This window comes from Cnephaeus nilssonii, assembly GCF_951640355.1.
Source record: "Cnephaeus nilssonii genome assembly, chromosome: 2".
NCBI lineage: Eukaryota > Metazoa > Chordata > Mammalia > Chiroptera > Vespertilionidae > Cnephaeus > Cnephaeus nilssonii.
This window is the reverse complement of record NC_137073.1, coordinates 113,207,576-113,223,531: the sequence shown is the minus strand read 5'-3', so window position 1 is coordinate 113,223,531 and position 15,956 is coordinate 113,207,576. Positions and strand designations below refer to the sequence as shown.

The 15,956-nt window shown below is 54.1% G+C and overlaps 1 protein-coding gene across 1 annotated transcript in view; it reads right to left on the bottom strand.

Moving 5' to 3' along the window:
• ITGA1 (integrin subunit alpha 1) overlaps positions 1-15,956 on the bottom strand; it is a 113,769-nt gene that overhangs the window by 25,637 nt on the left and 72,176 nt on the right. The window contains exons 9-15 of the mRNA XM_079790319.1: positions 14,349-14,514; positions 11,204-11,277; positions 10,406-10,550; positions 4,607-4,752; positions 3,131-3,274; positions 1,667-1,924; positions 89-219 (exon numbers count right to left, since the gene is read on the bottom strand). Coding sequence (XP_079646445.1) covers positions 89-219; positions 1,667-1,924; positions 3,131-3,274; positions 4,607-4,752; positions 10,406-10,550; positions 11,204-11,277; positions 14,349-14,514 — 1,064 coding nt within the window. The remainder of the gene's footprint in view (positions 1-88; positions 220-1,666; positions 1,925-3,130; positions 3,275-4,606; positions 4,753-10,405; positions 10,551-11,203; positions 11,278-14,348; positions 14,515-15,956) is intronic.

Below are 15,956 nucleotides of genomic sequence, written 5' to 3'. Positions count from 1 at the left end.
AATACTTGGTCTGATATAGCCCCGATCACCCTCAGCTCTGGAAGGGTGTGTGACATAACGGACTCCTCTGCGCGATGAAGATACGCACCAGAAGAGGGCGGCGCCGCCGAGGCCGCCGATGGTCACGTCCGTGAGGCCGTCGCCGTTGAGGTCCATCTCTCCGTGGATGGACTGCCCGAAGAACTTCAGGGTCTGGCCGTCTCCGCCGGACGGGATGCGCTGCGGAAACCCCACCCGAGAGGCGTGATGTCAGGAGAGCCTCTTCAAAAGCAGTTTGGAATAAATGCGAGGACGTGGATGGGCTAACAAACATTCATCTGCAAGAACTGCTGGAGACCTGCCCGAGGGCCCCTCGTGGGGAGACAGAGACCTCTCTCAGTGCTCCCAAAGGACGTTCTGTCTATAGCGCAGTCACTTTGGGCTCCTGACACCAGAGCGAGGGAAAAGCTACAGCATGTCGCCTTGTCCAGCCGCAAGGAAACGCTGCAATGGGCCTGCTTCCCAGCTGCTGTCCAATCTCGGGACCTGGGGAAGCCGAGAGGCGCTGGGAACCTTGAAAACACATCGCTCTCTCAAACAGTAGGGAGTGGGACCCAGTCTTGGGGTCGGTCTGTTCACTAAATTTGGGGCTGGAGGCCAAGGACACATCCTCACTGTGCCGCCTCCTTCCCAGCAGGCGCACGTCCACTCCCGCGTGCCCACAGCGGGGGAGGGCGCGGATGAACGCGGGGAGTTCTCCAAGGCTGGCCTGTGCGCGTCCCCACACGTGATGTTGGCCACCTGGACCTCCTGACTGAGCTCTGAGAGAACCTGGTGGCAAGGCGACAGGACAGACAGACCCTCCCTACACTTGGGGTCTCCTCATCCTCCCATTTCCTACGGAAAAATCCCACAATTATCATCCTCTCCTTCGGAAAGCCGTGCCCTCTGGGACCAGGCACACTGCAGGTGCTAAGAAACAGTGCTAAAAAGGACTCTTTTGCCCGGCTGGTGTGGCTCCGTGGTTGAGCATCAACCCATGAACCAAGAGGACACTGGTTTGATTCCCGGTCAGAGCACATATCAGGATTGTGGGTTCGATCCCCGGTGGTGGGCATGCAGGAGGCAGCCGGTCGATCTCTCTACTCAGTGTTCTATCTCTCTATCCTACTCCCTTCCCCTCTCTCTCAAATCAACAAAAACATATATTTTTAAAAAGTGCTCTTTTGTTTGTGCTCTTTTTGTTTTGTACCATTTAAAAGATCAGATTATGGAGACTGGCAAATAACAACAACAAAAACCAGGTAAAAGAATGGAATACAAAGTAATTCTTCTATAAAGGTAACTTAGAGGACCCCCCGGTGTGGCTCAGGGGTTGAGTGTCAGCCTATGAACCAGGAGGTCAGGGTTTGATTCCCGGTCAGGGCACATGCCCGGGTTGCAGGCTCACTCCCGTGTGGGGTGTGCAGGAGGCAGCTGGTCCATGATTCCCTCTCATCATTGATGTTTCTCTCTCTCCCTCTCCCTTCCTCTCTGAAGTCAATAACAACAATAAAAAGACAACTCAGAAGAGAATGAGAAATCTCGTCTCCCAGCACTCAGAAGGAAGAAATCGAGCAAGTCCTGGAGCGGGACAGGCAGGGCCTGGCGGGACCGGCATCGCTCGGGAGGGGCGGCGTGGACCCACCTGCGCGTGCTGCTTCCGCAGCGACCGGCCGCTCCCGTGGAAGATGTACACGGCGCCCCCGTGGTCGTCCTCCAGCGGGGCGCCGATCACCACGTCGTTGAAGCCGTCCAGGTTGAGGTCCCGGACGGCGGCGATGGCCGTGCCGAAGCGGGCCCCGCACGGCTCGTGCTTGTTCCTCTTGGTGCACGCGGCGTGCTTCAGGGCCGAGCAGCAGGTCTGCGCCACGGGCTCCAGGCTCATCTGGTACTCAAACCTGGTCTGGCAGGGAGACACCGGACAGGAGGTTTCTGCAGGGACCCCGGGCTGGGGGTGGGGAATGGGGGGGGGGGGCAGGGGTGTGTGTACAGGGAAGAGCGGCTAGGAAACACCATGAGTGCATCCACCGTGCCGGCTGTAACATTTCTTAAAAGCCAGGCCTGAGAGCCGAGTGGGAGGTGTCCGAGGCCAGCGTGTCGACGGTGGGAAAGAAGCCGGCTGGGGGTGTTAGTGGGTCGTCTTCTTAACGCCAAAGGGTGAGGGGGTAGCCCAATGTGTGTTCTTAAAGCAAAAGAACTGACTTTTGAAATCCTCCATCCACGTCCCCACCCTTCCTCCCCCCAATATTGTGCTCCTTTGAAAAGTCCCCATAGATCCCCCTCATAGAGGACCCCCTCTGTTCAAAAGCAAGCTTTCCCCAAGCCCCTCCAGAGTGAAACAGCCAAAACTCAGTAACGGCCCAGCGTGTGAGAAACAACAGACAGAAAGGAACACACTTCCTTGGGAAAAAGGGAGAAACGGTATAGGATCTCAAAAGGTTGGCAGGACAAAGAAAGGAAAAAATGACAGAAAGGAAAATAAATCATTTGTGAATTAAGTAATTAATATGGGGAGACTCTGAACATTTAAAAAACCAAATAAATAAATACTGACTTTGCTGTAAGCAGCAAAAAAACAACAACAAAAACAAACAAAAAACCAACTCTTCTAATAAATCAATCAATAGTTATTTCACCTACAAATAATGTCTAAAGTCAGAATCTCACTCCAGCCCAGCGAGGTTTTCCAAAGACCACAAATTCAGTTTGTTTCCTGCAAAGATCTGGTGGCATTGCCTGAAATTCCTAACACCCCTCCCCAAGCGACCCACACCCCCAGGCCACCCACACCCCCAGGCCACCCACACTCCCAGGCCACCCACACCTCCGGCCAGAGCTCATGAATGGCTGCCTGTGAGCTATATATTTATCTTTATCCTACATATTCTGTTTGAAGAGAATAGTTCACATTTTTGAAGCAGAAAACACCTAGCGGTTTGAACAACTTCATTAGAACTGTAAACCTTCATGTAGAGAAGAGGTGGTAGCGGCCCGGACAGTTTCTGCTCCTTTTTCCGAAGTGAGTGCAGAAGCAGAGCCACATTATTGGTTTGAAAGGAACAGGAAGGAAGAGGTTGTCCCGGTCTCCCCGTTCCCCCGTTCCCGTTACCTGGTTCAGGGTGTAGACGTACACCTTCCCCTGCTCCTCCTTCTCGGCCCCCATGAACATGGGCGCCCCGACCAGGAGCACGTCCGTGTGGGAGTCTTTGTCAATGTCCACGGTGGTCAGCACGCTGCCGAAGTAGGAGCCGATCTGGGACACACAGCACAGAACAGAGCCGCTGTCAGAGGAGCGTCGGGCACTCGGGGAGCTGAGGGCCTGCCTTGCTGTGCTCACACCATCCCGAGGCGTGGGCGAGGTCAGAGGGCGCAGGGGATGAGCTGCAGAAACGGCTCATTCAGCTCTCGACTCTGCCCAGGCTCCTGACTAGCAGGCCGGCCCCCTGGAGCGGGGCGGCTGCTACAGATTCCGTAGCTTCCGGGAAAGGGCTTCCTTTAGCTCTCTCCCCAACCTCGTTCTGCTCCACAAGTCAGAAAAGACCAGTGATACTGCAGAGATTATCATCTATCGATCATCTATCTGTCTGTCTGTCTGTCTATCTCTACATCTATCTATCTATCTATCTATCTATCTATCTCTATATCTATCTATCTATCATCTCTATATCTATCCATCCACCCACCCACCCACTCATCCATCTATCTCTATATCTATCTATCTATCTATCTATCTATCTATCTATCTATCATCTATCTATCTATCTATCTATCATCTATCTATCTATCTATCTATCTATCATCTATCTATCTATCTATCTATCTATCTATCTATCTATCTATTGTTTTTTCTTTTTTAGAGAGAATGGAGGAGAGAGGGAGAGACAGAGAGAAACATCGATGTGAGAGAAACGCATCGATTGGTGCCTCCTGCATGCGCCCGGGCCGGCTGCAGAGGAGCCTGCGCCTGAGGCTCTGCAGCTGCGTCCGAGCAGGGACCTGGCAGCCATGGCCCTGGCGTGTGGCCGACGCCGGTTCCCCACTGGCAGGTCTGCTCCCCACACCTGAGCCGCACGGTGCTCTGGGCTGCGGGAGGCCCCGGGCGGGGGAGCTGAGCGGCCCCCCAGGAGTTTGTGTGTGTGTGTTGGGGGGGGGTGCCTGCCATTCAGCACCTCCCACCGTGGGCTACGCTCTCCCTGCCTGGCCTTCCCACGGCGCTGCCCACCCGGCTACCTTCTCACCTGCCCACGAAGACCTCCCGCACCGATCTGCTAGAAACCGTCTTCCCACCTCCCGCACTGCTGTCTGTGCTCTGCCAGCCTCCACCCGGAGGTGTCCGCTCTCTTTTCTGTAGTATATTTGTGCCCGCACCTGCATCTATCGCCTGTTCATCCCAGCTCCGCCTCCATCCAAGGGACATGGCCCCGAGGCCAGACTGACGCCCCCTTCCAGGCCTCCAAGCGCCCAGCACAGGCCCGGGCCCAGCTGAGCAGACCAGGAGGCTGCTGTGCTCTTGAAGCTGCGGACAGCAGGCGGTTGAGTGGAATCTGCACGGAGTTTGGACGGGTGACTTGCAGCCATAACTCACCTGCTCTCCCCGGAGCGCCTGCAGGATCCGGACGTCCCCGCCCTCCATCCTGTACACGATGACCTGGCCGGTGTGGTTGTAGCGGGGCTGGCCCGCGATGTACAGCACGCCTCCCCCGGGGACGGTGGCCGAGTTCACCGTGTAGCCTGGCAAAGGAGAGGCCACATGCATGCTCCACCTCGATCTGCACCCGCTCCACCGAGACCCAGCTCCGTGGGGGAGCAGCATTTTCTTTTTTTTTTTTTAATATATTTTATTGATTTTTTACAGAGAGGAAGAGAGAGGGATAGAGAGTTAGAAACATCGATGAGAGAGAAACATCGATCAGCTGCCTCTTGCACATCCCCTACTGGGGGGATGTGCCCGCAACCAAGGTACATGCCCTTGACCGGAATCGAACCTGGGACCCTTGAGTCCGCAGGCCGGCGCTCTATCCACTGAGCCAAACCGGTTTCGGCAGGAGCAGCATTTTCACATGGACTTACAAAGTCAGAACGTGCATGTAAATGCAGACACGCCTGCTTGGGGAGAAGCCTTAGCGTGCTCTCGACTCGCTAAGCACCTTTGTCCTCCAAAGGTGTTTCCCCCAACCTTCACTTCCCATCGTTTAAAGGCACAAATAATGTCACAACAATGACAGAAAAAGAAAAAAAAATTCACAAAAGAGAATCAAAATTGCAATTTGCCACTTTGTCCTGTGTCAATCCTGGCTCACCTGGACATGCGTCTCTGAGCTGGAGAAAGCAATGGTTTCACAGAGTTGGAGGCATAGCAAATGAAAGACTTCTCTGTGCTGTGGCCTAGGTTTTAAACGGTAACTTCAAATGCTTGAAGCTGGTTTCCCTGAGTTAAAGCACAAAGGCTTGCATTTATACCACGGGATTCTTCCCCGATGGATAGTGGGTGTTAGGTGCGTTTAATTTTTTGGCATTATACTTAAGCCTGGAAAGACATTTTTTAAAACGTAATTTCTTTCTCCATTAAGTTTTTTTTAATGATAAATTTCAAGGAATAGATTACCGGATCAAATTTTTAATGGTTCTTATAGTGTTTGGCAAATTATTTCCAGAAAACTTGTACTAATTAATTGCATGAGCAATCAAAGGAGAGAATAGTTTCATCAAACTCTCCCAAACACTACGTGTCATTACTATTACTTCAATTGTGGGTGAACGAACAGACGCTAAACATAATCTGATCATAGTAACCTGCTGGGATTGTAATTTGCATTTGTTTAATCAAAAGTGAGTGTGGACCGTTTTTCATGTTTAATTATTTTCCCTCTTTATAATTGGACTTTTATGCCCTTTAGAATTTTAAATTGGATGTTTAAGGCAGATGATCATTAATTTCTGAGCCAAGAATTATATTTGTTCTTTGTGTCTCTAGAGAACAGAGCTAAACCCATCAGGAAAAACGACCAGTGGGACTTCAACTCTACGGAAGGAAGAAATGTTCTAGTGACCAGAGCTGCCCGGCCCCGGGCCGGACAGCAGGCGGCTTGTGAAAATGCCACGAGCAGCCCTTCCTGAGAGAATGACACCGACAACGTACTTACCAAGTATTTCACTGCCGGGGGATCGTTCCACTCGCTAAAGAGACCGAGATTTCCGTACTGAACGAGGCCTTATTCTCACAAGAGCTACAGAAACACCATTTCCCAGGCCCGTTTTCCTCATGAACATTTCCCTCACGGTCTCATTTCTTCGTCTGCCTTTGAGCTTTTAAGAATGAGGACACAGCGTAGAGGATTCTTTTGCAAACATGTCAGGTGTCCTGTTTCTGTGTTACTAACTAGAAGACTGCTTAAAAACAGAGCTTGCGGGCCGCGCTCGTGCATAAATAACACGGCAGGAGGAACGCGGGGACCGGCTGTCTTGTGCCGTGCCGCTCTGCTGGGAACGTTAGCGGGGAGCCAGGAGGGCCTCTGGTGCACACTGGATTTATTTGTTTTGTTGTAATTTTCAGAATGCGAGATGCAAATTAATAAAAGAAACTTTAAACAGTGGGCTGGCAGAGGAGCGGGGGTGGGGGGGGGAAGGGGGAGAGATCGGCCAAAAGACTTGTATGCATGCATGTAAGCCTAACCAATGGACACAGACAGCAGGGGGTGAGGGCATGTACGGGAGTGGGGTGGGGGGGCGATGGGGGATATGGACACATATGTAATACCTTAACCAATAAAAAATCAATTTAAAAAAAAGGGGGGCTGGCAACGAGGAGGCCCCGAGTGTGCGCTCACTCGGTTCATCACTCTGAGGTGCGCACTTGGTAACAAAAGCACCGGCGGGGCCTCCCGGCACCGGGACCAGCAGGCAGCGGCTGGGGTGCGGCGGGGGCGCCGGTGACCGTGCAGAGGGAGGGACTCGGGGCCCCGGGAAGCCGACGTCGTGAAAGGGACGTGCTGATACACACTGACGCCTCACATGGCTTTGATGAGAACAGCACAGCCTTGACGAGGAAGGAAGGGGCCGGCCAGGCCTGCGTGTGGTTTACGGAGACTAAGTCCGTCCAGCTCTCCTCACCCCTCGGGGATGGGGACGCGCTCGCACCTGGTGGGCACGGCCAGCAGGCGGGATCTGCCTTGATCTCGTGCATTTGCCTCCCGCCCTCCCTTTGCTGGGACTGTCCGCTGGGACCAGCGGTCAGCAAGCTGGGCGGAGGAGGCGGAGGAGGCTCCTGGCTGTGTGCTCACCACCAGACCCACCTGCTCAGCTCTGCGGGCTTAAGGCGGTTCGTTACCGCGTCACAGCCCGACGGGCCCTGGCCACCCCGAGCGGCATTCAGCAGCCCCAGGGCCACGCGTGCTCCTGGTTCTCCTCGCTGCTGCTCAGGATGGATGTTTAGAGCCTTTACCTCTTCCTTCCTAAGGGTTTCCATGGTCTAACAGCTCGCGATCCACACAGACTCTAGCCATTCGCTCAAACTCGTCCTAATTTGTAACCCAGGCAAGGACGCGTTTTGAAAGCCGCGTTTCAGATTTAGAATAATACTTCAGAGGGGAAAAAAAAAAGCTACTTTTCTCCTCTGCTCCCCAGTTCTGGGTGCTGCTCTGTTCTGAAGGAAATCTTATAGGTATTCATTGATGGTAAAGCGTTCCCATAAAACAGTCCCGTAGGACCTGGAATCCGAAGAACCTGCCGAAGCCACCTAATCCGACCTCCGCCGTCCTCCTGCGGCACAGCACGTATGTACCAGCCGTGCCCGCCTGCCTCAGCAGCTGTCGTCTCACCCCAAAATGTAGCCCGAGGGAGGGATCCACCTTGCTCGTCCGGGTTCCTCTGTTTGTAGGTCAGGGTTTGGCCCCTCGCAGGGACTCACTGGGCCCACCAGAGTCGGGCGCTGTGGTAGAGGGAGGTGCCTCCGTCCCAGCTCCAATGGCCACAGGCCGCTGTGACGTGGTTTTCCTGTTCTTCAGTTTCTTCACTTGGAACGCCAGCGCTGACCGCTGCTCTCTAAGACCTCCTTCCGCGCTAAAGCTCAGCATGCATTTCCAGCCCAACTCCCTCATTTACATCCCAGCCCTCCAGAGTTAGAAAGACGTGCAGGTGTCTACTTTCTTTTCTAACAGTCCTTTCTTCACGTTCTTGGGGGACTGAGGGTGGGGGGGGGGGTGGGTTAGAAGGGGGTTGTTTCCAGATCTGGATCCTCTGGATGGTCTCCTACCGACATCTCTTCGCTTGGCATTTTCTTTTCTGATGCACGAGGCTTAGAGCAATGCCTGGCTGCCCTAGCTGCCCTCTGAGAGGGCAGAATGTAACGGGACTTTAATGAGAGATAGACGAGACCTTCCTTCATGCATTTCAATGCATCACAAGGGGTTTGAACACTCACATTTTATCGGCCGCTTACGGTGGACAAACGGGCCACATGCTAACCCGACTAACTCAGCGGAGGCCTGCGTGGCGGCCTTGCAGACTCAGAGACCTAAAGTGACCACAGAGGATGGTCTGGAATTAAGCTTTTTAAATGAAAAAGGCAGTCTGTGGTGGGTAGTCATGTCCTAGGCCAGGATCTTCCCTGTCAAAGACCAACTTTGATCTTAACTGAGCCTGTTGTCTTTCTGCATCTGTGACAACATACCTTTGGAATGTCAGGGTAACTTCCCTTTTCCCGGACCCCCCAATGTGTCAGGGCACAGGGCAGAGACCACAAGCTCCCTCCTTATTATTGTGATCCTGTTAATAGTTGACGTTAACTCTCCTGTACCCACCAAGTAAAGGAGCTGTGTGTCTATTATTTTACTTTTTATCCAATCCCAGAGGTCCCCCCACCCCTTTGCTTTCTCCCACCGCCCTCATCTATCACCAACGGATTTCATGTAACCCACTTACTCAATTTATAAAAATAGGTGAAAAGTCATTCTCCAGAGCATTATCTCAAGATGTTGAGATTCTGCTTCCTGGCAATTGCCGACAGTTTGGCTCAAATAAACTCACAAAAATTCTATACAGGCTTGAATGTTTCTTACGTGAACATTGCCGCTATATATTCTTATTTATCTAAAAGCCTCAGGCCTGTTATTCTTCTTAAGTTTCCTTGCCTCTACAGCTTCCGTATGTGCCTGAAAGGAGATGCATGGGCCTGCCAGGAAATACCCTGCTACCCTCTCCCTAAAATAGGAGGAAACAAGGACAGAGAGAGACAGACTGCCTCCAGGACAGAGAGATCGCAGGAAGGAATGCTAACCTGCTAACCTATGAGCCCCGTGAGGCATCCGGGTTCTTCACCCAGCAGCCCAGCCCCCGGACGCACGCCTCGGGCGAAAGAGGACTTCCAAATATTTGTTGAGTGCGAAGGAGCCGGGAAACCATACCCTGGGGGCCCTTCTCATCCCAGGCCCTTCCAACTGTCGGCTGAGATCAGTGAGATGATAGAAGAGTTCCCAGATGCCCCCTGGACAGCCCCTGCCTGGTACTGATCGAGGGTAAGGTGATACCAGACACGCTCCTCCTCATTCCAGACAAGCCTTTGGAAAAGAGCTGATGCTAATCACTGGGTCTAAGTTCCATATTCCTCTTACTGAATAGAGCTGTTGAAGAAGAAGCTGCATGACCAAACAAATTAAACGTTTCTTTTCCAAAATCAGGACCCATAAAAAAACTAAGGATAGAAGATGTTTAAGAGACCATGAATAGTCAACAATAATAAACACTTAGAAATTGGCTAACCCAGTCAGTGTGGCTCAGTGGTTGAGTATCGACCCATGAACCAAGAGGCCATTGGTTTGATCCCCAAAGAGGGCACATGCCAGGTTGCGGGCTGGGTCCCCAGGAGGGGTCGTGCAGGAGGCAGCTGATGGATGATTCTCTCTCATCGATGTTTCTATCTCTCTCTCCCTCTTCCTTCCTCTCTCTCTCTAAAAAGCTATAAGAACATTTTATTTTAAATGGTCAGTGGTTTTCTCACAATAAAATAAAGTAGGAGTCCGATCTTAGGGATATCAGCTGGGTCAAGATTTCTTTTTCTTGCCTCATTTCCGGTCCGCCAGGTCCCAAGGTCCTCTTGAGGTTAAAGAGAGTAGCAGACACAGGGAGACCTCGGAAAGTGCACATACATCGGTCTAAAGCATTCCTGCATCGCCAGCCCTCCGAGGACGCATGCCTTCCGCGTTCCGTGTCCTGGCAAAGGCTGCTCAGAGGCCGGGAACTCCCAGAGGCCCCGTAAACAGCGACCCTTGGAAGTGACCTCTGCATAGTTGTCAGTGAGCCCATAGAAACATCAGCAAACGATGCTAAAGATAAAACATACAAACACAACTAAAAACCATCACATTCTGCTAACGACGCCCCAACTCACCCAAGTAGGAGGCCAGGGGCTCGTTCTTTCTGGAAGACTCCACGTTGAAGGTGGTGTTCCGGGGGATGATGATCTGATTGCCCTTCTGCATGACGACGGTCCCGTTCCAGTCATAGGCGCCCACGGCTCCGAGCATGACCCAGTCCTGACATCGGAGAGAAACCAGGACGGTTCACAAGAGCAGACAGGTCACCCGGGGCGTCCCACACGCCGACCCCGTAGCGCTCAGTGACCGGGGCGGCCGCCGGAGCACCGTCTCCATCCTCGGGGTCAGAGACGGGCCAGGCTGGCTCTATGGCACACTGCACGTGGGAGTGCCCACCGCCTGTCCGGGGCCGCCTGCCTTCTCCTCCATCAACTGCAAACGATGCCATTTCTAATGCTGTGTTCTCGGTGCCCAGAACCCTCGGCCTTGAACGTGGAATCCTAGCAGAACCCTTGAGTATCTTAACGCTGAGAGAAAGACCCATCCCACAGCATCAGCAACTGTTCTAAATCAGCATTTCCCACAGCCAGATGCATGACGATGTAAGGGGGACCTGACATAACGGATTCACAGCGATCGTGCCGTGCGGTGAGCTGGGCGAGGGGACATGTTCCCCGGGAGGAGCTGTTGGTTAGAAATGTCACCAGGGTGCGGCGAACAGCTCAGCCACCAACCGCACGCTGTGCTCGTGGTGCCGACGTTGGGTGTTGGTTTGGGGAGGAAACCTCAGAAAAATGCACGTTCTTGAAATATATCCTTGAACTACCTTTCATTTTCTTGGAAGAAGAAAGCTCCGTCCAGGGGAGACGTACCTGGGAGTAGTGCGCGCTGAAGCCGGTCTGGGACATCTCCATCTCGAAGGAGGCGGCGGCCTGGTCGGCGGTGGCTGGAGGGAGAGACGCCCTTAGCACCTCGGCCTGCAGGGAGCCCCGCGGCCGAACTTCAACGCCCCCAAGGCAGTTCCTGCCCCGTTTCCCCATCTGGAGTCCCGAGGCCGGCGGGCAGGGCACGTTGGCAGAGGCCGGGCCTCCCGTCCTGGCATGTGGTGTGGTGGCATCGCCACGCGTGCTGTGTCCTCACACACCCGCTGCTGACAGCCTCACGGGGCTTTATGTCCACAGGCTACAGCCCGGAGGCCTGCATGGGAACCTCTGCCGGGCCTCTCGCCCCGGGATTTCTGCTGAGATTCGGACCCATCTCCCCGGATGCTCCCAGAACCCCGTGGTTGGATAAGGCGGCAGGGATGCTGGGTTTGTATTTGCTCTAATTTCCGGCTGTGGGTATCCCTCACAGACCAGGAGGGGTCTTTTCGACAGGGCTCTGGGCCATGTGCCATTCAATCTCACACACACACACACACACACACATGATCCTGTGCCCAGTGCAGAGGTAGACCAGAGCGCCCTGCGGGAATGTGCTACTCTCAAAACACCCACCAGCCCTCAGCCACAGCTGCGAGGGGATCGAGGGGATGTTGACTTACTGGCTTCCCGTGGGGAGTTGCTGATTTATTTGGCTTCGCAGAGACGTTAAAAATAGAGCATATTTTAAGAATGTCAGTCTGCCCTTTCATTGAGGCATGAGAATAATCACATTTGTGGAATCAAACTTATTTCCTCGTGACTTCCTGGCATAAATTTGTTAACAAGCACACCAGCAATTACCTTTTTTATAGGACTGGATTCGATGGGAACATCAACCAAGAATTCAAATCGATCGCTTCAATCTCACACACGACCCTCCCATTAAACGACCGAGATGCACTGTAACTTAATGGATTGCAACCTTTACGTAAGTCCCCGATACTCGAGGTGCCTTCTCCTTTCTCTTTGCCAGGTCAGTGACAGGAACAGCAGCAAAGACCTGCATGCCCCCAGCACTGCTGTTCCGCTCGGGTCTGAGGACAGAGAGCGGAAGCTCTGGCATGCTGCGGCCGGATGGGCATCATGGGAGCGGCCGCTGTACCTCCCTGAACTTCTCGCTGTCAGCGCCTCCCTGGCTGCCAGGTGCGGGGGGGGGGGGGGGGGGGGGTTGGGGCGGAACCGCTCTAACCACCCACCGTGCAGCCTCTGGTTGGGGAATTCTGCGTTTCTCCCAAGGTCTGATGGGAAAGGGGGACCTGAGACCACTTTCTGATTTTATTGGGCAAGTTGCTGGCACCCGCCCCCCACCAGGTGGCGCTGTCCCGGCAAGCAGGGACTTCAGAATTGCTATTTACTGTGGAAAGGTAAATGTTCATAGGGAATGAGCCTTCCCAGGTGAACAAGGACACGAAGCCCTTTCTGATCACGTGATGGAAGAGAATCAGAAGTAGGCCATCAAACCCTCTTTGGGTTAGCCTACACGGGGGAGACATTTTTAACCTGAGGAGTCCCTTGTGCAGTAATTTCTCTCTTAAATACAGAGGCCTCTCGGGGTGTCTGAGCGCGCCAACGTGCGGCCTTGGAGGCCTGGTGCGCCCAGGTTAGAAACGACCTGGAAAGGTCACTTCGGGAAAGGGGACCCTCCTCCCCCCGGTCTCTGACACGGCTTCATTGCCGTGAGTCTTTGGCTGCGGGTACTGACTCGAGGTGAGCAACGGGACTGTATTGTGCTTGACTACCTCCTGTAGCTCCGGAATTTTCCTTCTAAATGCTCTTTACGGTCTGCTTCCATCGTGTCCTGACGCATGTTCGTGAAAGATGGATGACGGGCGCCCAAGGACTTGGAAAACCTCACTGGTTTCCGTGAGGAGCGCTACGCTCAGGGCCGGGCCCTGCGTCCAGGCGGCTTGTGCACGGAACGGGGCAGCCTCGTGCTCGGGAGCCGCTGTGACTTCGGCTGAAAATAGTTCCCGGGCTCGATGCCTCGAGGCACAAGGAGCCGGGGTGAAAGGGGACAGAGAAAACCACCTGATCGCCGGTCTGTGGAGCGCCATCATCTCCACGTCGAACCTGCTCCTGGCTGGTGTGACGCAGCCGTGAAATCAACCGGGCGAGTCCTCACCGGCATTTGTTTGTTTTTAATGGAAAGAGAAGAGAGCGGGATGGCAGAGATGGAACGTGCCAGAGAGCTGTGCCTACGACAAGGGCCACTCGTGAGATTTGTTTTATTTTAGGTGCGCAGAGGTGGGTGCCCTCGTCACGAAGCAAGCTGCACTGATCCTCGGGGTCGCTGTCAAAACGCGCTGGAGAGCCATCACCCCACATCCCTTTCCCGCCTTCCTACACATTTAGCGTTCCCTGCGGTCCCTCCCCCGCATTGTCCTTGTCACCTGACCCCAAAACAACAGCCCTCCTGTGCCCACGCGGGACAGGCGCAGCGGGAGCCCGCGGGAGGGTGCTGCGGGTTCCTCGTCCCGGGGTGAGAAGGGCCGCGCTCCAGCCTGCGATCCCGGAGAGCGAGGAGGGAGGGGTGCCTGCCCACCCCCCGGAGGAGGCTCCCTCGTCAGGGAGGCCCAGTTTCTCAGTCAGTTGTTCTCCCACCTCTTCCACTTAAGGCGACACTCAGTGTCCCCGGCAGCCAGTGGCCGTGAAAAGGCCCAGAAAAACGCAGAAAGAAGTGACGTGACTCCCCCACACGCACTGAACCGCCACCTCGCTGCCCCGGGACCGGTACCGGGGGCCAGGAGACCTCCCTGGGGGTGGGAGCCGGGCAGGGGGAGGGAATTACCACTGGAGCCGCCGCCTGAGGACAGGCCCCTCGCCGCCCGACATGAAACAAACGCGAAAAACGAACCCGCCAGCGTCTCCCTCTCTAAGCCTGGGCCACGGGAGAGGAACAGACGCGCGGGCACATACTTGCTCCTGAAGGTCCCCACGGGCCACCGTCCTCATGGGCTCTCCCGCCGGCCCACGTGTCCTCACACAGCCAGCCCCAGCCGCTGGGCATGGGACACTGCCACCCGGCCAGGTCAGCCTTACAGGAAGGACCACTGTACACAGTGACCCCCCCCCCCCGCCCACAGCCCGGACCCACCTTCCAGGGCGAAGATCCGCTCCCCCAGCGCCTCCACGATGGTGACCAGGGCCAGCTCGTCCGACACGTTGAAGAAGTGCTTCTCGGTGGGCGCGCTGGCGATGGACCTGATCTCCTCCACGAACTTCTCGGTGCTCAGGTTCCCGCGGTTGTAGCTGCCGAGAATCTGAGGAACAGAAATGGGGGGAGGGGGTCTCACATTCTGTGCGCGGACAGGACCCAGGCCCTCGCCGGGACAGGAGATGGTGCGCGGACAGGACCCAGGCCCTCGCCGGGACAGGAGACGGTGCGGCATCGGGGCCCAGGCGGTTCCATGAGCCTGCACCTGCTCGGGAGAGTCACTACCAGGACATGGAGGCTCCCTGACGGGAACTGTTCCCCGCCGCAGTGGGGGCGGGGGATGGGAGGGCGGTGCTGCGTGTTCGTGGACGGTCCCGGTGCTGCATTCCTGTGGGCCTGTTTATTGACCGCTGTATCTTACAGACATGACGGTTCCAAAGGAAGGCTACAGTTTCTTTTTTATTTTTTGTTAGTTTGTTTTTGTTTTTTAAATATATATTTTATTGATTTTTTACAGAGAGGAAGGGAGAGGGATAGAGAGTTAGAAACATCGATGATAGAGAAACATCGATCAGCTGCCTCTTGCACACCTCCTACTGGGGATGTGCCCGCAACCAAGGTACATGCCCATGACCGGAATCGAACCTGGGTCCTTTCAGTCCGCAGGCCGACGCTCTATCCACTGAGCCAAACCAGTTAGGGCAGGCTACAGTTTCTGACTCTCTCTGATGTGAGGCTGGCCGGTGATACCACCGCCTGCTGGCGAAGCAAGAAGCCAGTGGGTTGCTTGATCTTGAACCTGTGGTTCTTCCTGAAAACCCTACCCAGGGGCAGGCCAATCCACCTACGTTTTATGTGTTCATTTCTTTATTAAATATATCTTCTTGATTTTACAGAGAGGAAGGGAGAGAGATAGAGAGTTAGAAACATCGATGAGAGAGAAACATCGTTCAGCTGCCTCCTGCACGCCCTCTACTGGGGATCGAGCCCGCAACCAAGGTACATGCCCTTGATCGGAATCGAACCCGGGACCCTTCAGTCCGTGGGTCCATGCTCTACCCACTGAGCCAAAGCGGCTAGGGCTGCATGTACAGTTTATTTTTTTAAATTTATTTAATTTTTTTATATTTATTGATTTCAGAGAAGAAGGGAGAGGGAGAGAGAGAGAGAGAAACATCAGTGATGAGAGAGAATCATGGATTGGCTGCCTCCATGTGCCCTTGACCAGAATCGAACCTGGGACCCTTCAGTCCACAGGCCGACGCTCTACCCACTGAGCCACACCGGCCAGGGCTGCATGTACATTTTAAACAGATATTGGACGAGGAGCTCTCTAACTGGGAAGTGTGGGAAATAAACAATTAGGACTTCCTGTTTGAAACCAAAGGCCCAAGACAGGGACATTCTTTCTCCTGAGAAGGAGGCGGGGCTGTGTGTGTTGGTGAACTATAATTATTTAGATGTTCCAGAAGGTTTTCTTGAACATGTGGTTCACTTTAAAGAGAAAGGTTTATGGGGATATAATTTATATGCAGTAAAAGCCACTCT